The sequence below is a fragment of the Aythya fuligula genome, chromosome 4 (assembly GCF_009819795.1).
Source record: "Aythya fuligula isolate bAytFul2 chromosome 4, bAytFul2.pri, whole genome shotgun sequence".
Classification (NCBI taxonomy): domain Eukaryota; kingdom Metazoa; phylum Chordata; class Aves; order Anseriformes; family Anatidae; genus Aythya; species Aythya fuligula.
In genome coordinates this window covers 6,598,837-6,618,844 of record NC_045562.1, presented here as the reverse complement: position 1 = coordinate 6,618,844, position 20,008 = coordinate 6,598,837, and the positions used below count along the sequence as shown (strand labels likewise).

The 20,008-nt window shown below is 40.7% G+C and overlaps 1 protein-coding gene across 1 annotated transcript; it reads right to left on the bottom strand.

The window, feature by feature from the left end:
• Window positions 1-1,900: 1,900 nt before the first annotated feature.
• On the bottom strand, window positions 1,901-18,297 carry SLC9B2 (solute carrier family 9 member B2). The gene is given in 12 exon segments (XM_032186528.1): window positions 1,901-3,729; window positions 4,708-4,844; window positions 4,940-5,048; window positions 7,399-7,548; window positions 8,685-8,791; window positions 9,258-9,433; window positions 10,289-10,416; window positions 12,358-12,500; window positions 14,765-14,935; window positions 16,457-16,640; window positions 18,215-18,261; window positions 18,264-18,297. Coding segments are annotated over 12 exon segments (1,626 nt in total). The 3' UTR covers window positions 1,901-3,489.
• Between the last annotated feature and the right edge of the window lie 1,711 nt (window positions 18,298-20,008).

Below are 20,008 nucleotides of genomic sequence, written 5' to 3'. Positions count from 1 at the left end.
TGGATAAATTTAGGGAAGGGTGTCTGACCTGGGTTGACTATTAGACAAAGTAAATATGAAATGCATCTGGCACTGAATTTCAGCTCTTGCACTCTGTATTTAAAAAGCAAAATGCAAGAACTACCGTTCACCGTTTTGCGGCCATATTACACCCTGAGCGTTTCACAATTAATTTTAGACTTCATCCAAGTTCTCTAGAATGTGCAGTTTGGCTGTAAAAGAGAGAGAAAACAGTGATTATAATTACACTATCATTGCATCCCCAGCTTGTGCGATTTCCTGTGTCCAGATGGCCCATTTCTGTCTTTTCCCATATGCTGCCTGCTGTAAGTGCCCGCCGCGTGCTGCCAGGACCACGCTGTGCCGTCAGACTGTTCTGCTGCAGAGGCTCTCCTCAACCTTCTGGTGCTGCACGTGCACGCAGTGCTCAGTACTCCTCCACGTGACCCTGTGATTGTGTCTGCATGGCAGCCGGGCTCCGTTGGCTATAGGTTACTGCAGCTTGCCCCCTGATTTTATTTCCTCCAAGTAAGAGAATGCTTGGCACGGCACAAAGATTTTACTGGCTTGAATTTATGCATTATTCAAGAATGATTTCATGGCATTTTGTTCAAAGGGAGGTGGCCTTGTGGCTTTACCCATGCAAACTCAGATATAAAGTGAAATCGTTATCTCTTTAAATTAACAGCTATTTAAAATGAGCTGAAATTGTCAGTCTCAGCCCTAATGTTATGTTTCTTCTCAGGAGAAGACAAGCGTTTTGTTCCTGTCCAGAAGACAAGGAGAGGAGCATTATATAGCATTAATGCTCTTCATATTAGATCTGCAGGACTATGTTAAGAGCTGCAGTCGGATTCACGATTTAATAAAGGTCGAGGGAAACGGGTCTTGTAACAGCCACACGCAGTGGTGAGGAAAGGAAAATTGAGTTTGGATTAGAAGACAAAAACACTTCCATTGGTACAGCTATTCAAGGTCTCAGAGCAGTGGGGGGAGTGATGTTGACGAATAAATTGAGAGTGCACAGAGGTTAAGGGAACACGATAAATCCAATTTATGAGATGCTGTTATGATAGTAAGCAAGTATTAGAGGCCATCATGAACAACTGTTTGTCAGAGGTTTGCTTGCATGTTTAGGGTCGTGTTCACATTTAAAGGACTTTAATTGTTTACACTTCTGTTACTGAACAGACTCCAAATGTGGCATAATGATGCCTCCCTGAAAGAGGGTTCTAATTTGTATAAAACTAGATCAAAAAAATGAACCATATACAGCTTCCCCTTGTGAACTTCACTCATGTAGCATTATTATGCGATAGTCACTGATGAACTAAACAGCTTATTCCCTCACAGTATCAATTAAGTCTACAGACATTACAATTTCCAATTACAATTAGCTCCTTCTAAACCACCCCTATTTCAGTAACTGAGTGCCTCTGTCAGCCACCTAAAGCAGGCAGCAGGGGCACAGAAGTCAGTGGACACAGCAAGCACCAAGTGCAGCACTGCAACCACGCATCACTCTGTGCAGTTTGAGAGCACCTTCCTCTGGTGAGGGAACAAACGGGAACTGAGGACTGCACATTCCATGCACTGCTGAAAATCTCTGGACACAAAGATATTCTGTACAGTATCTTGTAAAATGGAATTGCAGCAGAGAGCTCTGCAGATAGCCCTTGTCCACCTCGATTACGACCACAGCATAAAATCCTTATTTAAAAAAGAAAGAAATAAAACTTAGATTCTGAGGAATGCTGTACTGACTCCGTGTTTGTGAAAGGAGCAGAAAATGACCTACTTAGAGCCAGTTACTCACCCAAAATGTAGCAAAGATTTGCCAATATCTGTAACAGGCAGTACCAAAGCCAAGCTGATACCAAACCTAAAGGCAAGCACAGGGTTTTGATCAACAAAGGAGGTTTATTCCTGGCTTTTGGACAGTCAAGGGGAAAGAAAAGTGTAACAAGTCATATGGGAAAGTCAAATGTGAACTATATTGCACTGACTCTGCAGGAGGCATCTATAAAGTAAAATGAAAACAAATCAAAAAAACAAACCAAAAGAACACCACCAAAGCTCACTTTTTGTTCTCCCTGGTGAAACATTTTGGCAAGAGATTCAAAATGAGCACTGCCACTCATTACCATCATCCACAGCTGCACACAACTTGGGTGTTGGGAACTCGTGAGGGTGCTAGTGCTGTCACATCGCAGCCTATCTGAAGGAAGGTGTGGTGAGGCCTCTTTCACTTTGTACCATCCCTCTCAGCACTGCTTTTTCCAGGCTGTTCAAGTCTATTACTTTCCTGTATCAGTTAGAGGTTAAAATGCCATGCCAAATCTGAGAGACCTCCGATCTCCACAGCCAAGCCAGCCATCCACCTCTTGGAACACTGAGAGCTAACTTGTTATTTTTTTGGTAAATACTTGTTTTACTTTTTATACAATTACCCAAATGCAAATGTGAGAAGGACCAGATCACAGCATTCTCTCGGCCAAATCAGTAAAAATTTAGGACAGAGTAACAGGAGATACCTGCTGACCCATAAATCCTGGTTTGAGGTCTGCCACAGAACTCTGCTGAGTTCTCCAGAGAGAGCTGAGGAAGAAGGGGGCAACTCCTTGCTACCTTGGCCTTGTCCTGCCAGAAACCCCATCCTAGGGGAGCTCTCCCCTGTCCTACAGCAGCCAGGGCCAGAACACAGCCGCTCTCAGCTTGACGTAGTGTTGCACAAGAGCTGAGGTACACATGAAGCAGCAGCTGTCCCAGTCCCATAGAACCCTCTCCCAGTCCTCCTTGAAACTCTCGTCTTATTTTCAAGCTCAGCCCTTTCTACCAGCACCAGGTACTCCTGTATTACCACAGCCCTGATGGACCCTGGACCCAGCTGCCTCCTCCAGCACACAAGAACTGCTTGGTGCTCCTTGCTGAGACCAAAACTGGCAGGCACAAAGGAACGTGTGCGATGTGTGGGAGAACAGCAATGGGAAACAGCAAGTTTTGAGACCTGGATGAGGAAGGAGAGGGAATCGCCAACCCATGGCAGGATTGGTTCACTGTGCGTCAATCCTCTCTAATTCAATAGTTGCATTCTTTGAGCTCTTGAACTTGTCATCTTATAGCCCGGTTTCAACCATCAAGAAGTTATTCACGTTAGTCTCCATTTTCTTCTGTTTATCCACCTCATGACTCCACTCCATGCCTGAACAATTCCGATCCTCTCCCTGGCCTCACACCCACACGTTTCAAGTAACTGTTGACTGCTAACTTCTGAGTGACTCACGGCCTCACCAGCCTATGTGTTTAGCTGGTTCATCTCTTAAGGCACTATCAACACTTTGACATATTTTATAAAACTCCACCAGAGCTGCTTTTGGAATAGCACATATAACCAATACTTGTTTTGGTTTCCTCCACAAAGATTACAGGCACAATGTGTTTACTCAAAAGCGTCAGTGCTGAAGGACCATATTCCTGTCGATGTCCATCTCACGAAGGTTCACAGGCCTCTGCCTCTTCTCCAGCTTCGGCACCTTCCTCATCTTTCTTGTTGTTTGTCTGCGCCTTCTGCAGAAGTCTGGGCCCTGCCAAGCCAATGGCCAGGGCTCCAACTGGAGCAGTGATCAAGATAGCCAAGAAAGCTACCGTCAGCACGTCCATTCCATACTTTTCCAGTTGCTCATCCTGATGACTCCTTGCTGTATCCAGGGCAAGGGAACCTATTGCAGCCTGTAGGAAAGGAAGCACTGTTGAAATGGAGCAAGTAACCTTTACCAATGAAACCGGGAAAAAGGTCTAATCCACATCTAACAGGAGGGTCCACAGTTAACATAAATTCAAAATTTTTAACATATTCAAACCCCTTAGTTTCTAGTACATAGAAAAGTAAGGGCTCTATTGGCCCTAGAAGAACAAATTTCAGTTAGCTACACTGTGAATTTCCTAAGCTAATGAATCTATCCGGGTGGGTCCCTCCTGTGGAGGAGCTGAGCTGACATGTTATGCCATTTCTGGAGATGGCACGACCAGCAGATTGCATGTTGGAGCTCTTAAAATTCCTCACCTCGAGAATGTGTCCTGACAGCAGGCTAACTAGTAGCAGCAGCTTCTGAATATTTAGTTTGCAAATCTTGCAATAATCCTTGCCTCTTCTGATTATTAACTTCTGCTTGCAAATAATCATGCTATTGAGGCAAAGCTCTAGTGACTGATCACTGAGCAGGAATGCAAACAGCCTGAGGCTTCTCTAGCAATAAGCCCGTCAGACCACCCCTTACTAAAGTGACCACAAACTGAAAACCCTATCTGAGCCTTTGGTGTGACTGTCTCAGCAGACAGAATGTAGTTTAAGAGGGAAATGAGAGTCCTCAAAACCTGTACGTAAAGGCACAATGATCTGCAATAGCAGAGAGAAGTATTTTGAAGTATTTACTTCAACAAGGAACTTGTACAAATACAAATACAAATGTATGTGCAATTCACTATGATTAGTACAACTTCGAATGTAAGCAAAACACCCTCACGTGGAAGGTCCCCTACACCCTTTTCAAGCAGACTTAGTGGAGAGTTTGTATTCTAAACCGCCCTACTACGCTCTGCTGCTAAGAGGCCTGATCCTCTCCCTGATTACTGCTGTGCTGGTTAGGAAGAGCCGTGCTAAGGACAACAGATGTAGGCTGGAATGAAAGTGATGATGCACTGTTTTACCTGGACAGTGGCTTTGGGAATCCATGCCAACGAGACAAATACCTTCTCCTTAAAATTAAACCCAGCAAAACACACCATCAGGAATGTTGCTATGATTCGCACAACTAGGGCAATGCTTAACGTAGCAACACAGAGCCCTGTAACAAAGACACATACTTCTCACTATTTCTGTGCAAAGGTACCTTTTTTGGAAGCTAGTAATGAAAGTTGGATAAGTAGCGAATGATCTTACCAACAGTTTCAGGTCTAAGAGATGTTACAGATACTTCTGCGCCAATTAAACCAAAAAGAAAAGGTTGAAAGATATTCCATGCAACTGCGACAATTTTTTCTACTTCCCTCTGCAATGAAAACAAGAAATAATATTGAAATTCACCAAAAAAAAATAAATATAAAAATCAAGCACACACATTTAATTAATCAAAGGACAAAGTGAAAACTTATCATGAAGATTGTCCAGACTTGCTCCTCAGACAGTTTATGGTAAACTGCTACTCTGCCCTACTACTAAATGATTCAAAATCAGTTGTGTACCATTTGAAGGTCAGAGCATGTCTTGCTTTGTCAGAAAATAAATGTTTGCTATCTCGAGAAGAGAAATAAAAGTGACTGATGTTTGAACAGTAACAAAGCAGTTTGCAGACTAGAAGAATAAAGCACAGTTGATTTCAGCATTTAGGAAGATGCAGTTTCAGCTGTTTTGCCATGAAGTTTCCTTAGCCTTTGGTAACTGCATGCTTACACTTGTCCTTCTGTTTGTACCTGAGCAGAGTCAGACCCTCAAAAATGTCAGTAATGACCTCAGTCTGCTCATACTACACTCAGGCAGAAGCCTATCTCCATGTGAGCAGGAGCAAAACTAGACGGAGTAAGCCTGATATCCCATACCAGTAAGAAGTGTTGAAATTCACAGTGTGATGTACTATATAACTGCAAAGCCATTTTTTCTGCTTGTGCTTGAACTTTACACCTGACACTTTTCCTAAAACAAGTTGCTGCCAAGGTAAACAGGACCCTTCCATTTATACCAAGAGATACATGCAGCATATCTAACAGACTTATTTTTTAATTAACTGGGTTCTGCAATAGCAAATGAACATACAGGCCGGAGTCTGTGAAAATGCAAGCGCTGTGCTCTGTTACTGAATCAATCCAAGACCCAGATGTGTCCTGTCCCTCATGTTCTCTCTGGGACTGATCCTGCAACGTGCTCTTCAGTCAGTGGAAAGGTAGTTAACTGCAATGCAAAAACTTTTGCAACATTAGAGAAAATAAGGTAGAAATACATGGGCCTGTAAACATTTTTCTTTATTTGCCGCACTTCTCCCCGTTATCTCACCCTTTGCTTTTTTTTTTGGAAGAGAAGCAATCCTCTTTACAGATGTTAGCATTGTTTCAGATTGTTTACAGCCCACTACTGCTGAAGCAGATAAATGTTCCTTTTTCTCTGTGGACATCATTTGTTAAGTAACTTCCGCTGGGGACAGCATGAGGCAGTGGTCTCTGAGAGGCTCAGAAGGCAAATCTTGGTAAAATACTGAGTGTACAGTAAACAGACATCTCTGGCTGTTTTGACAAAAAGAGCTATTCGCATTTGAAGTCATCACCTTTACAACCAACAAGTCTCACCTACAGATCAAAAGAATTTAAGCTAAGCATTTATAAACTGCATACCCTCTTTTAAGGACCTTCCTTCTGAAATGGCTTAAAAGCTTTCAGTGAGCTTTATGAGTTGTACTGCTCTTAAGTAGTTAAATCTCAAGATTCCCTTATTTTAAAACTGGACAACAATGTAGTATTTTAAATAGAAACCATGGTTTCTTGCTTGCTATTTTAACAAACCTTGAGATCTTCCTGGAGTTAGTGTCTAGATGGGAATAATTATCTATCTGATTCCCTTTCCTTTATTCTCTTCTCACCTTCTTTATTGCATGTCTCAAGGCTATAGCTATGGAGAGAAAGATGACCTCAAAACATGAAGTGTTGGTGGCATCAAGCAAAAGAGATGTGCCAAGATACAGAAATGCAGTGGAGCAGCAACAGTAAGAGGAAGCAGGCTTCATAGCTAAGAGAAAGTGGCTCAGAAACAGCCTTCTGTATGGTTTCCGTATGGCTTCTGTATGGCTGTGTATCACCATTTAGTGTGGGCATCCTGCTCTCTACATTTGTTCAGAATACACTGGCAAGGATTTGGGAAAGATGAAAAAATGGTTGGATAATGCTTTCCATTTCATCTCCCAAAATCACAAGGAACAAAGGCTCAGGGTATTCAGGCCATGCGCACAACTGTATTTAGATACCTGTTAGTAAATCTTACCTTAAAATTACCACTTAAGGTTACAGAGACCATCACACAACTCTGGGACAAAGCTCTGGACTCCTACTCAAGTGCCATAACAATTAAATCTCTGTGGGGCTTAAAAGGCATTGACTTTTACGCTGATGTGTAAGGAAAGCTTGTGAGCATTTCACTGTCACTATTCATTACCTTATCCACATCCACGGTAAATTTCTGTCGCACTAAATGTAAAAGACTTCCAGAATAAATGCAGATTTTTTTTTTTTAAATCTGTATTCCCCCTAAAGTTTCATAAATGCACCACTGACACTTCTGACAGAAATTCAAACTTCTGTGAAACCATGCATTCAAACGAGTTTCTGTATGGTATGCTTCTTTATGTAAACACTCACCTTTTCATCAGACCATCCCACACCAGCAACAAAAGCTAAGACTAATGTGCAGAGCCCTCCTGATCCAGGGAAGCCAAAGCGGATGCTACCAAAAACAGCAAACATGGACAGCCCAAGTACAAGATACGATCTCTTCCATGACAGAGACGTCTGCAATCAAGGAAAGAAAGAAAGAAAGAAAGAAACAGAGTAAATTTCTTTTTAGAAATTGAGAAAAAAGTCTATGCTTATTAATTTGAAAGCAATAAAGGGCGCCGTTGTGAAGGAATTGAAGCTTTCAAATGAGACTTGAACTCCTCAGATGTGTTGAAAGTTTTTTTTCGACACTTCTTCCTAGCAAACTAAAATTTCAGAAATTCAACATTTCTTTTCCTCTGCCCATCCGGAAGCTTATTGCCAACATACTTTTTGTATCACAAGGAACATGATTCTAACCCCCGTGCTTCAACTCTATGATAACTGGATTTTCTGCTTGTAGAGTCAAGCAGCTGGAACAGTTTATCCAAGGAGGGGTGAAATCCATGCCACTAAATGTTTTTAAGGACAAGTCAAACGTCTGCCAGTCAGGCTAGTTTTATTTGTTCCAGTTTCATAGCAGACATTTATCTCTCTTCTCTCTTCTGTCATTTCTATTTATTTGATTAGCTTACGTGCCACACTTCTCATGTTATTTATTAAGAAAATTTGGTCCCACCAAGGGCAATAGGTGCTTTGGAAATTGACTTCAGTAATCCAGAGTGTATCTATTTACTTCTACAATTTTCTGTTCATTTAATTATACTTGAAAGTAAATCCATCTATCACTTTATATAAGCATAATTTTTAATCAGAAGTAACACATTCTAATTGATGTTAATATGCCTGATCACTTGAAGCCTGTAATCTGTCTGTTTTGTCTTAGGCCTAATGGAAACATTTTAGAGAAGTAAATGAGTTGCACATCAATTTAATTGATGATTATTCTACTGTCTGAAATAGGTTTTCCCTTTACATGTGAACATTACCACCACCTTCAATGAGCAGGATGGTGAGCTGGGCTCCAAGCTCTGCATCAGGAAGGCCTGTGAGATCACACATTGGTATTGTTGCAGTAAGCAAGTAATCATCTTTAAAACACATCCTTGCTCCACAGGCTTTGAAATGTTAGGAGCTGTTAGAGCTGTACACTGCTTTCCCAAAAAACAGCTTTGTATGAAACTTGAAAATGGATAACATAAGAATAGCATCCCTTAGCGAAGAATCTCTTATATAACAGGCTTTTTAAACTATTTATATATATTTTTTACCTGATCATGGCTTGGGAAATAGCGAACAAACATTCCCAGAATCCCCCCAGCTGCTATGCCAACAGCAACCTCCAGCACTCCCCGGAGCACATTGTATAGAGTGGAACCTGTTTGACAAAAGAAAAGTGTGTTCAGTAACCCTTAAACAGACCCTTCACACAGACACCACACTGACCTGTGAGGGTGATTCCAGGACAGTTTCAGCTTTAAATTACTTGAGGGAAGGGGTCAGGAGAGAACCCATGGGCCTGAAAGAACCAGACAGTGCAACTTTGGGAGCACCTATATTGGATACACTGGGGCTAGACTCGGCAGCTGAGGGAGTAGACGGGGGAAAAAAAAAAAAAAAAAAAAAAAGTATTTTGAAAGTTGACCCACAACTCAGAGTGGATGGAGGCACATGAAGTCAGTTTTTTGACCACAGGTAATTTCTCTATCAATATTCAAGTCCATTCATGAACTTGACAAGGAGATGTCATTAAGATACAAACCAGGCAGTCACAACAGAGCATGCATGCCTCAAAATATCACAGTTTGTCCTGGGTGTCACCACCTCCAGATTAAGCAGCATACCAGAAGAGAAAGCCATCCCAAGGCAAGTGTTGAAGCCTGTAATAGCCAGAATGTCATCAATGCTGCCAGCTGCCATTAGCAAAGTTGGGACACCTTTCTCCACTCCGTATCCCCCAGCCTGTAAAATCAGCATTGAGGGAACCACAACAGCAGGAGAGACTGCACCTAGAACGAAACTGAAAACACATGGTGTCAGCCTCTCCTAGAAAGAAAGCACTTCAGAACATTCTGATCTCTCTCCTGAAGTTCACATCGACCTTTACATAAGATATTGTCCTTTTCCTGCTCATTACAAGCAGGGATATTTTCATGCAGATTCGCAGTCAGTTTTTACTTCCTGACTGTGTAACTGAGTGTTCCAAATAAAGGGTTCCACAGCTTAAGATTTGACTTTACACAGTTGTACTCCCTGATACACGCCTTGGTTGTCCACTTTAGGAACCTGGTCTAGACACGCTTACAATTTGAGTGCCCAGTTCCTTCTCAAAATTCAGCATGTGGCAGAGGAGTGCATCCATCTTGCTCTAGTATGTGGTCTGGCCTGAGTCCACCAGTTTAGACAGAACCTAGATTGAAAATGTTACCTCTTCAAGGATATTACTCCGAAATTTAATGATGCCATATCCTTATCCTCAACTTGTGACAGAAGGCTGTCCTGTGTGCATCTCTCAAAGGGGAAATTCCGCATTTGAGCACAAAACTGCTGTATCATTTTCTGTCCCTAAAAGCCCTTTGTGTTGTGGTTAAAAACCCAGGGATTGCACCATCCTTCTTCCTTCTGTAATGCCCAGATCACAAACAGAGAAGAAAAATGATGCAAGTACTCCTCCACAGCTTGGAAATGTGACCTTTAAATTAGCCACAGACCCAGACATGAATGGTAAGCAAACAACCACATGGGCTAAGCACAGCTTCCTAACTGGCATTAAATTGAGGCGTCTGCTTGGCAGAGAACTAACTGCATTTGGATCATCTAGCCGTAGCATGAAAATAGGCACCTTTGTCATACAGGAGAAAAGAGAGTACATTACCCTAATATAAATCCCCATTGCCATGGTAAATGCATGAATAAATAGGCGAGAACAGCAGCTGTGCATGTTTCTGAGAGGCATGGTCCGAAAGAGAGCCGTAAACAGACTGCTTTGAGTTTCTTAAGAGCCTACAATATAAAAGCAAATGCAAACATTAGCATCAGTACCCCTAGCTTCATAAAGAGGAATAACGTTTGCGGTCCAATCAGTTTATTGAAAGAATTCCCTTTAAGCCAAAGTGTGGGATATTCTTTTTTTACATGGCCCATGCCAGAGACAGGCTCAAGCACAACTGAATTTGGGTATCAAGTTACAAGTGTGGCAGTGAAACCCACCAAATACACGTTTCCTAAGGTCCCTGCACATTGGAGGAAGGGGAAGCTGAGGATTCTTTGGCTTCTTGTGCAGTGCAAACAACACAGGAGAGGCTTGAGCAACGTATCATTTGAAAAGCGTACCCTTAACCCATCTGACTCCGTCCACGGAAGATTTTGCTTTCATCCCATAACTTACACGAGCACCCCAAAAAATCATCCTCAAATCTGAACAAATGATGAACAGTTAAAACTACCTGAAATCAGAGAAAGGAGCCAAGCATTTCTTTCAGCTGACTCTCACTCGATACCCAGAGTAGAGTAAGTTCCTTTTGGCTCTGCAACTTCTATCCAAAAACTTCTCTAAAACTGAGCCTCCGATTCTAAAAGCAGCCTTTAGCAGTTAGTCACAACCATGACTCTGCTAGGACGAGTCCCTAAATTTTGACATGGAAAAAATCACAATGAGTTGCAGTTTTTACTGGCGCGGTTTATCCCAGCATAATTAGGGCTGAGAATCACCAGAGCAACTGACATCTTTGTCTTCACGGCTTCAATTACACAAGGAACAATTGTAAGCACATCAAAGCCTTGCTACATATGGAGTCCAAATGACAGTTTCGATTGCCACATGGGAGACAAATGAGTCAAAGATGAAATTCCTTTGGCCAAAAACGTTGTCAGGGAATAGAAAGAAAAGCAATCTCGTGTAACTGGGCACTCAAGCTGTGTGTAACAATGCACAGGACACGCTAATACAATATACACAAGCTTCGATATCTTCATAAAATGAACAACCGTAATATAAGAAAACCGTATTTCAAGAATGACAAAACCCTGTTTTCCTAAATAGCTGAAAAATCAAACTCCCTAGTTTTCATCATGGGTAAGAAAATCAGATTTGTTGACCTGCACTAGCTATAATTAAACTAAGTTTGCTATAAACTTCAAACAGCCACTTAAATAGATAAGGGCCAATATGGCACAGCTTTATTTCAGCTGATTTTGATCCAGCAAAACCTTTTATTAATTAATTCAGGGAATACAAATTTATTAAGGAAAATAACTTATTATAAATTATAAAACTTTATTACAAATTATCTATTATAAAATTATAAATAATTTATTAGGGAAAATGAATTCCTCAAGCATGTGGAGGAAAACTATTTTGTTCACAGAAGCATTTATGGCCTTTACAGTGCTGTGAAGCACTGTTTCATCTGGAATTATCTTTAAATTTAACATACTGGCATAAAACTTTGAATGATTTAAAAAAAAAGAGAAAGGAAAAAATGAAAAAGACAAAAGTTTTTGTTTGTTTGTTTGATTTGTGTCAGCACAAACAATATTTTTCTTCCAGGATAAGGACTCCCTTCATTACTTGTTTTAGTTTGTCAGTGTAAAATGACAGGTAGTTTGTCAGGCAGTGTGAACGCCTCCTGACAGACTATGATGCGTTGTGTGTCCTCAGGACATCCTGCTCACAAAATTAAGGACATTTCTTTAAGGCAAGGGGGGTAAATAGTCATAAAATCAGTTTCCTTCAGGTGTTTTTTGGATTGCTCACCAACTCTACAAATCCAGTCACCAATATTGATTAACGAGACTATACAAGTCATAACTATGCTTTCTGTAATGCTCTAATTCACAAATCCTTTAAGATGGAACAGGTCAATAATTTTAAATAATTAATTATGCATTTTTTTAGAGGGCTCTTCTATGCTTTATACCCCAGACGAATGGCTGGTGCCATACCTTTGGATCCAGGCCAAGTCCTGCTCGAGTCAGGATAATTGAAAGAGAAATATTCCTCAGTGCTGTAGACCAGCCTAGGTTGATCTGGACAATGTCACTAACGAATGGGATATTTCGGATGAGAAAACCAGCAAGTAGCATCCCTTAAATGAAAGCAAACAAACTGCTGTCAAATGATTTGTTTGACTGCAATGAAAACTTACCTCAAATTGTTAAAATAAACACTGTGCGATATATAAGAGACAAAGAAACAGCTCCGGTTCTGTATTAGCCTTGTTTCAGAGATGGGTACTTCGAAACAGAGATGCTTAAAGCAATGAAAGATGTCTAGAACACAGTAAATAAATTTAGCTGTAGCTAATTTTTTTTTTTTAACTCTAGCAAGAGTCAACAGAATTCAAATTTGTTCACTAAGTGCAGGTCATACATACCATAAGCAAAACCAGCTCTGGATCCTTAAATATATTTTGCTTGTCAGCTTGTTTTAAAATGAAAAGAGTAAGATCATGTAATAATATTGTATATTTATCTCAGATGTTAGAAACTGTTAAAAAAAAATCCTTTTAGGTATAAGAAATGCAGCGATCACAGGAATCATAATGCTGAATTCCTTGGAAAATTAGCTGAAACAGCTCATCATGGACTAACTCCGATTTTAAAATGCTCTGGCAATACAACTTTTATGCAAAGGGGAAAAAAGGGGAGAATATCAGGAACTTGCTCTTATCCTTTATTTAAGCTACCTGTAAGATCCAACCTTTTGCAAATATTAGCAAAACTTTTTAAGCAGAGACTTCCTGCAAAGCTATCAGAACTGGAGCTCTGGAAAGATACAGGTAAGTATGGAAAAGGGTAACTTTATCTATAGGTCTGTAAAGGTTGATTGTATCTTTGAGTCATTGGGACCTGCATTTTCATGGTGTAATTTCATATTAATCATGTTAACAAACAGGAAATCAAAAAAAAAAAAAAAAGAAAAAAAAAAGCAGAAAGTAAATAAATACTGTGCTCAGGTTGGTCACAGCTTGATGTGAGCCTGTAAGCCTTGGCTGTGGAATTGGTTTGTCCTGGAACACACTAAACTTTTGGACACTGTTCTTCCCACTCCCTCTCAGAAAAAAAAGTGGCATTATTAGTCTGCAGTATCTCGTGACAATTATACCAGGCTAGCATAATGATCACATGCTCTTTGCAAATTTTGTGTGTGTGTGTGTGTGATATCCAAGTACCGGATCTACACGAATTTGGAAGTCTGCTTCACAAAGAAAAAACCTCACCACCTTAAAAGATACCTTCGTTGTTCTGCTTCACCTTGCCAGCTACACCTCTCTGCAATGTATACCTGAAGTATACCACGTGACTGTTTCTGTACCAATTTCATTCCTTTTTTCCCCTCATGCAGAAGCTCGCTATAAGGTGCGGAGTGCTAAGCCAGCCACAGTGCACTTAATACAGATTAAATGCAAGGATTCCTATGCATCCTATGCAAGAGCATAAAATTTGTATTTTTAGTGGGAAAAATTAAAAAAAAAAGACTCCATAAAGACATGGTCTATTCCTTCTTTTGTCTCAGATTGCTCTGATTTTCCTCAAAGACCATGGATGTGAACAACGAACTCTAACACAAGCAGCTCGCCAGACATGTGCCATCATGCTCAAGTTGCTGTTGTTCATTAGTGCCGGTCAGACAAGCAGCTTCATGCTCAGCTCAGCTTTTAGATAGAGATGGAACTGAAAAAAGCAGAATCCAGATGGTCAGAAACTTTTTTTTTTTTTTTTTTTTTTTTTAAGGTGGATGTTTACTTAGGGCAGACTCCCTGCTTGTAAAAGTCTGTTTATGCTCCTGCAGGCATGCCACATGCAAAACCTCCCTCCCTCTCATTTGCATTTGCTCTCACTCGTGAAGCTAAGCAGTACACGAATATGCACGCTGCCTGATCGGTGCTACATACAAAGCTATCCAGCCCTTCTCCTCTAAGAGGTGCTACCGTGTGAGACACCACCAGCTATGCAGGTTACAAATCACAAACACGCTACAGGCAGATATTTTTAGCCCACTCTGCCACCAAGACTTCCCTGTATCAAGAGCTCTGCTTGTTTATAGACTAAGCACAATAAGGGGGCAGCCTTTTCCAGTTTCATTGGCAACACAGTACTTCACAATATCACACCTGATCGAACCAAGAGGATAAAGAGGAGGCTCAGTAACATCCAGGCCATTTCACCTGAGCCAGTCTGCGACGTTCTGCACCTTCTCCAAGGGGAGCAGACACAAGTCGCTTGGAAAAGCCACAGATCTGGGGACTCTGCAGTTTGCATATTCCTAATCCAAACGTATCTAACACGCAGATGTCACTTGTTTAAACAACACTGCAAAGCAGGAAGAAAAGAAGGAAAGATGTCTTACCCAGAAGAGCAGGGAGAGGTGGCAGCGTTCGTATTTTAATGAGTCCAAAAATTTTACCACCAATGACAGCAAAAAAATAAAGAAACATAATTCCAAACAGGTTTCCTCCTGGGAGACATTCGGTGCCAGTGATGGACCAAACCACAGCCCAAACCAGGGCCACGAGTGCAACTAGAACAAGAACAGAAATATTCATATTTAATCATTTCTAATGCTAAAGTTCACTATGAGGTCACATTTGTTTTTCCACTAGGCAAAGAGGTGCAATGAAATCCCAGAATTAAAGCTTCTTACCTTAAAAATGAGTTTAATCATAACAATGCATTTAATCTTTAATGCTCCCTAAGCCGATGTTCTGATTTTGCAAACACAAAGATACTTCAGAAAATGGTAATAAGAAAATCATTAGGGTCCAAAAATCATTGAGAAAAATCTTAGGCGACTGTGGAAAGCACTTAATAGGTCCCAAGCAAAGCCAAGACTTTCACAAAACTTATCTTGCATTTCAACTATTTTCCTTCAACTGCGTAACAGCTGCAGTAGGAGCCTGCTGCTGTACAGCCTGGCAAGTCTTTGAGCTAATGACTGCAGCTCTAGGCTCACTTCTAGAGGAACTTCATAAAGTATCTCTTTTTTTTTTTTTTTTTTGGCTAGATATGTTCATACAGTGCATTGCTATCCCTAGGGGAAAAATATCTGAAGAAGGTCATGTCTCTGGTAAGCCTAAGGTAGTACAGATACTGCTCTTGGTACAGCAATCCAACAGGAATAATACAGAGAGATAAAAAAAAAAAAAAAAAAAAAAAAAAAAAAAAAAAAAAAAAAAAAAAAGGATATGTGAATATGTTACAGAACATGTGAAGATGTTACACTCTTTCCAGGTTTCCAAGTCTGTTCCTACAGCTATGCAGCAAGAACAAAGATGCATAGGTATAAAAGCAGAAGAGGGAAGGAGAAAAAAAAAAAAAAAAAAGTTTGTTGTATAAATCCCCTTTCTCATAATCATAAGGAAATATATTGCATTTTCGGGGTGGACTTTTCTTATTTGTATTTGAGAGTGATGGGAGACCAGTAGTTTTCCAAACATAATATCAAAGAATCCCAACTGAGAGAGGGCAGAGACTGTAAAAACAGTCAAAACCACAGAAAATATCTTTTGCTTGGAAAAGCCTGAAATAACTGGTTAGCCAGGCATTCTCTTATGTGAGATTAGAGTGCAGGGCAAATCTTAAACAAAATGAATTTATTTGTCTTGGAGTTAGGATTCTCAGCTTTTAAAATATAGGGTATTCCACACAGAGGAAGCTATCACCACAGCCTCATTTTTGTTGCCTTAATTCAATAAAAAGCCATCTAGCACGTGGAAAATGCACGGTGTTTATAATCATCTTGATGTTCTCACACAAAAAGAGACTTAAGATGAGAATTAGGAGGTCTTTCTTCTGATAAAAACAATTTACAATGCAAAGACATATCTGCCACATTAAACACAGAATACAGGATAGAGGACCAAAAATAATACGAATATTTGTTTTACCTCTGCTAAAATGTTTAACGTATGATGTGCAAAAACATAGCTATTTCCCGTCATTATCTCTAAGGAAAATAGTTAGAAATCATCACATCCAGAGAAACAAGTACTTTGTTTGCCATTTCTCAGTTTAACTAAAAGTTTTGTGCTTTTTTACTTACCGTTCGTCACTGTTAGGGCCAGTAAACCCTGGGGTGGGCAAGCACATGTTTGCCTCCATGTTCTTGAAGATGTTGAAGATCCTGGTATTGGTTCTGGAGGTTGCTGAGCAGAGTGATTCAAGAGAGCAGTTTCTTCTGTTTGTATATTCCCATCGGCACTTTTGGTGTCTCCTGTTGGTCTCTCCTGAAATGAAAGCAGTAAGATCCTCTCAGGAGCAGCACTGTCTGTATTTGTAGTGGTGCACCAGACATCTGCAATCAGCTGTGATGTGCTAGGTCCATCCTGTCCACTGATGACTACATGAAGTAAAGTATTGCTGTACTACAGGGAAGGTCAGAGCTTTGTAGCACATTAGGCATTTTCTGATTGTTTTTATACCCCACAAAGATCTGCAAATGAGAAGCTGCAGGACATTTACCTTTTATCTGTGACTAACAGAACTCCTGTTGCTGAACGCATAGTACCTGTTCAGCTGAAGAATACTTGAAGAAAAACAATATTAACAACCAGGGTTCAGATTGTCTTGGGTATGAGCTAAATATTTATCAGTATTTTCTAGAGTTTGATAAGGTTCTGCTTCCACACCGGATTCCACAAAGAAGTTAACAATTAGCATCATCCCAGTGAGACAGTACCTTTATCATAACTCCTAAATAATTTCTGCTACAAAGCTTTGAACCAAAATAACCAAACCCACTCGTTATTACATAAAGATGAAAGAAACAGCGCAGGTGGCTGGTGCAAGCATCACTCACGTGATCCATTGGTGGAAGGCTCAAGCTGCTAAGCCAAGGTAGAAGAGAAGTATTACCCAGGTTTCCTGAAGCACGGTTTGTTGAAGGTGCTCTTTTATACTAATTCAGCTGCTTATCCATATTCATAGCCAAAGCACTTTTTGACCATTTTTGGGTATATGCCTCACTTCGTTTTAGGGTCCTTATTTTTGACAAGTTAATCATCTACCTTCCCGTAGAGTTATTCCACTTCATGTCAGCTCATTGTCATAGCACAGACATGGAATTCTTGCCTATACTGTGGTTTGGCTTTCATCCAGTAACAGTTCCACGTTTCCCATTATTTGTCTGTCTCATATATATATATATATATAGCCCTTACTCAGAGTCACAGTTGGAACACCAAATCTTGTGAGCTTTTGAGCGTGAAGCTACTTAGTTTTCTACCCTGTGATCCTGCTATCACCAACCACACGTGCATATAAAGCTATGCCATACAGTACTTATCTTTACAGCCAATACCGTGTGTTTAACTGAAAGTGCCTTTTCTATTAAGAATTTTATTCTTCCATTTGCTGCAAGTCTTTTTTTTTTTTTAAAAAAAAAAAAAAAAAAGATATAGAAGTCAACACCAGAACTGTGCATAATGGAAGGTTAAAACTGTGATTTTAAAATTTTTATTAGTTGAAAAAAGGGAAGAGATGCATGAATAACTTCAGCAATCAGACTGATCTGCACAATTTGAAAGCAGAGAAGCAATCCCAAGTCCATTTAATTCTCTTCCACAGCTGACTGTGAATCTTAGTGATTTATTTTCTAGTACAGGCTGAAATTGTAGCCAGTGATTTCCAGCAATCCAACGTAACACACTTTTTAAAACTGAACTTCTGTTAATGATAAGAAATTCCCACAGAGATTTCTCTCTGCATTCTGTTCAGCAGTTTAACAGATGCAGCAAGAAAAGGGAAAGGAAAAGGAGGGTTCTTCTAACTAAAGCTGTACTTTGAGATGCTAATTAATTACCTCACTTTTCTCATGCATGGGAATCATGCCGTTTCTCTCACATATGAATCCTCATTCTCATTTAACGTATCTTCTTTCACCATTGTGGCAGACCTAATGAAAGCAACAAAGATAGAAAAGTTACAGAAGTAATATTATTTTCCATACACAAAACTTTTCAATGATATTATATTCTTCCTTATAAAACAGGTGAAAAAAAAAAACAAACCTCACAGCCCAATTTGAAGATTAGAAACATATACAACTTGCATTCTACAAGGCTGAGAAAACATGGCTCTTTTTTACAGCTTATATCCAATGAGAGATACTTCTCAGAGAGAGGGATAGTAAGCTCCAAGCTGACTGTGGGTAATTATCATTGTATTTACTTAGACTAAATGGTCCATCGCTGGTTCTGTTGATGGTAACAAGAGATATGTCAGTGTCCTAAATGAAATTGTGTATGGATATTTACTGTAATTTCACAAGTCTGAGTTAATAAGTGTTGCATGCACACGTCTGAAGACAAGGCTTACTAGAGTTCTTTGTCACAGCAGCTCCACCGACTACCTATCAATGCTAACAGCTTTTTCTTGAAGCCCTGTACCTTACTCTGGCTGTATAAAACACAACTCAAGTTGTGCCAGAATGTTTGAGCCAACAAATTCCTTCCTTGATGAATTGCTGGAAGCAAATCAGGGACCTAATTCTCACAATTATCAAGCCTTGGGTTTATAACATGGTTGATATCTGGGAAAGATCTCTTGAGCAAAGACAGGGCTGTTTTAACACCTGGGTGGTTTTATTTGAGCTGTTCTGATATGAAACTGGATTGAGACGTAGCTAAGGCATAGAGAAAGAATACAAAACCATAGTTTCAGTGTATTCCAATGTAATGGCTGTGCTCTCTTTTCTTTTTGAATTGAAGATATTTACTTTCAGTACCTTCCTACATTTTCAATTACTGTTTGTGGATCCAAATAGCAGTGGCACTTTTTTTTTTTTTTTTCCTAAGTGTCATAAGTGATACTTCTGCTTTTCCTCAGAGGAAAGATTCAAGATTTTACCTAGGCACTGGGGCCAGGAATCCACAAATGCCAGTCTAGTCACTGGACTAGAAAGCATCAGCAAGCTACCAGCTCTTCCCTCCTTCCCTTCACTAACCATTTCCTCAGGTTTTTGTACTTTGCAATTCTGAAAGGAGCACATGTGTGCGTGCATAGTAAGGGATGGAAAACATTTGCTCTCAGAAGTCCCCTGTGGCCTGTGGTGAGGACCATGGTGAAGCAGGATGTCCCCCTGCAGCCCATGGATCCCACCCCACATGGAACAGATCTCCACCCTGTAGCCCATGGAGGAGAGCACGGTGGAGCAGGTGGACATGATTGAAGGAGGCTGCGGCCTGTGGAAGACCCCTGCTGGAGCAGATTCTGGGCCGGAGCTGCAGCCCGTGGAGAGGAGCCCAAGCAGAAGCAGGGGGTCTGGCAGGAGCTGCTGCCTGTGAGGGACTCGTGCTGGGGCAGTTTTCTCCTGAGGGATGGACCCCGTGGTACGGACCCATATCTGGAGCAGTTCTGGAAGAGCTGCTGCCTGTGGGAAGCCCACGCCGGATCAGTTCATCAAGGACTGCATCCCGTGGGTGGGACCCCACAGCACAGGGGACGAGAGTGACCGAGAAGGAGCGGCAGAGAAGAAGTGCTGTAGACTGACCATAACCCCTGCTCACAGTGGCATGAAGGAGAGGAAAGATTCACTGAGCAAGGGGATGGGGTTCTCTGCTGCTGGGCAGGGATTGTTTCAAGGTTGGAATAGAGG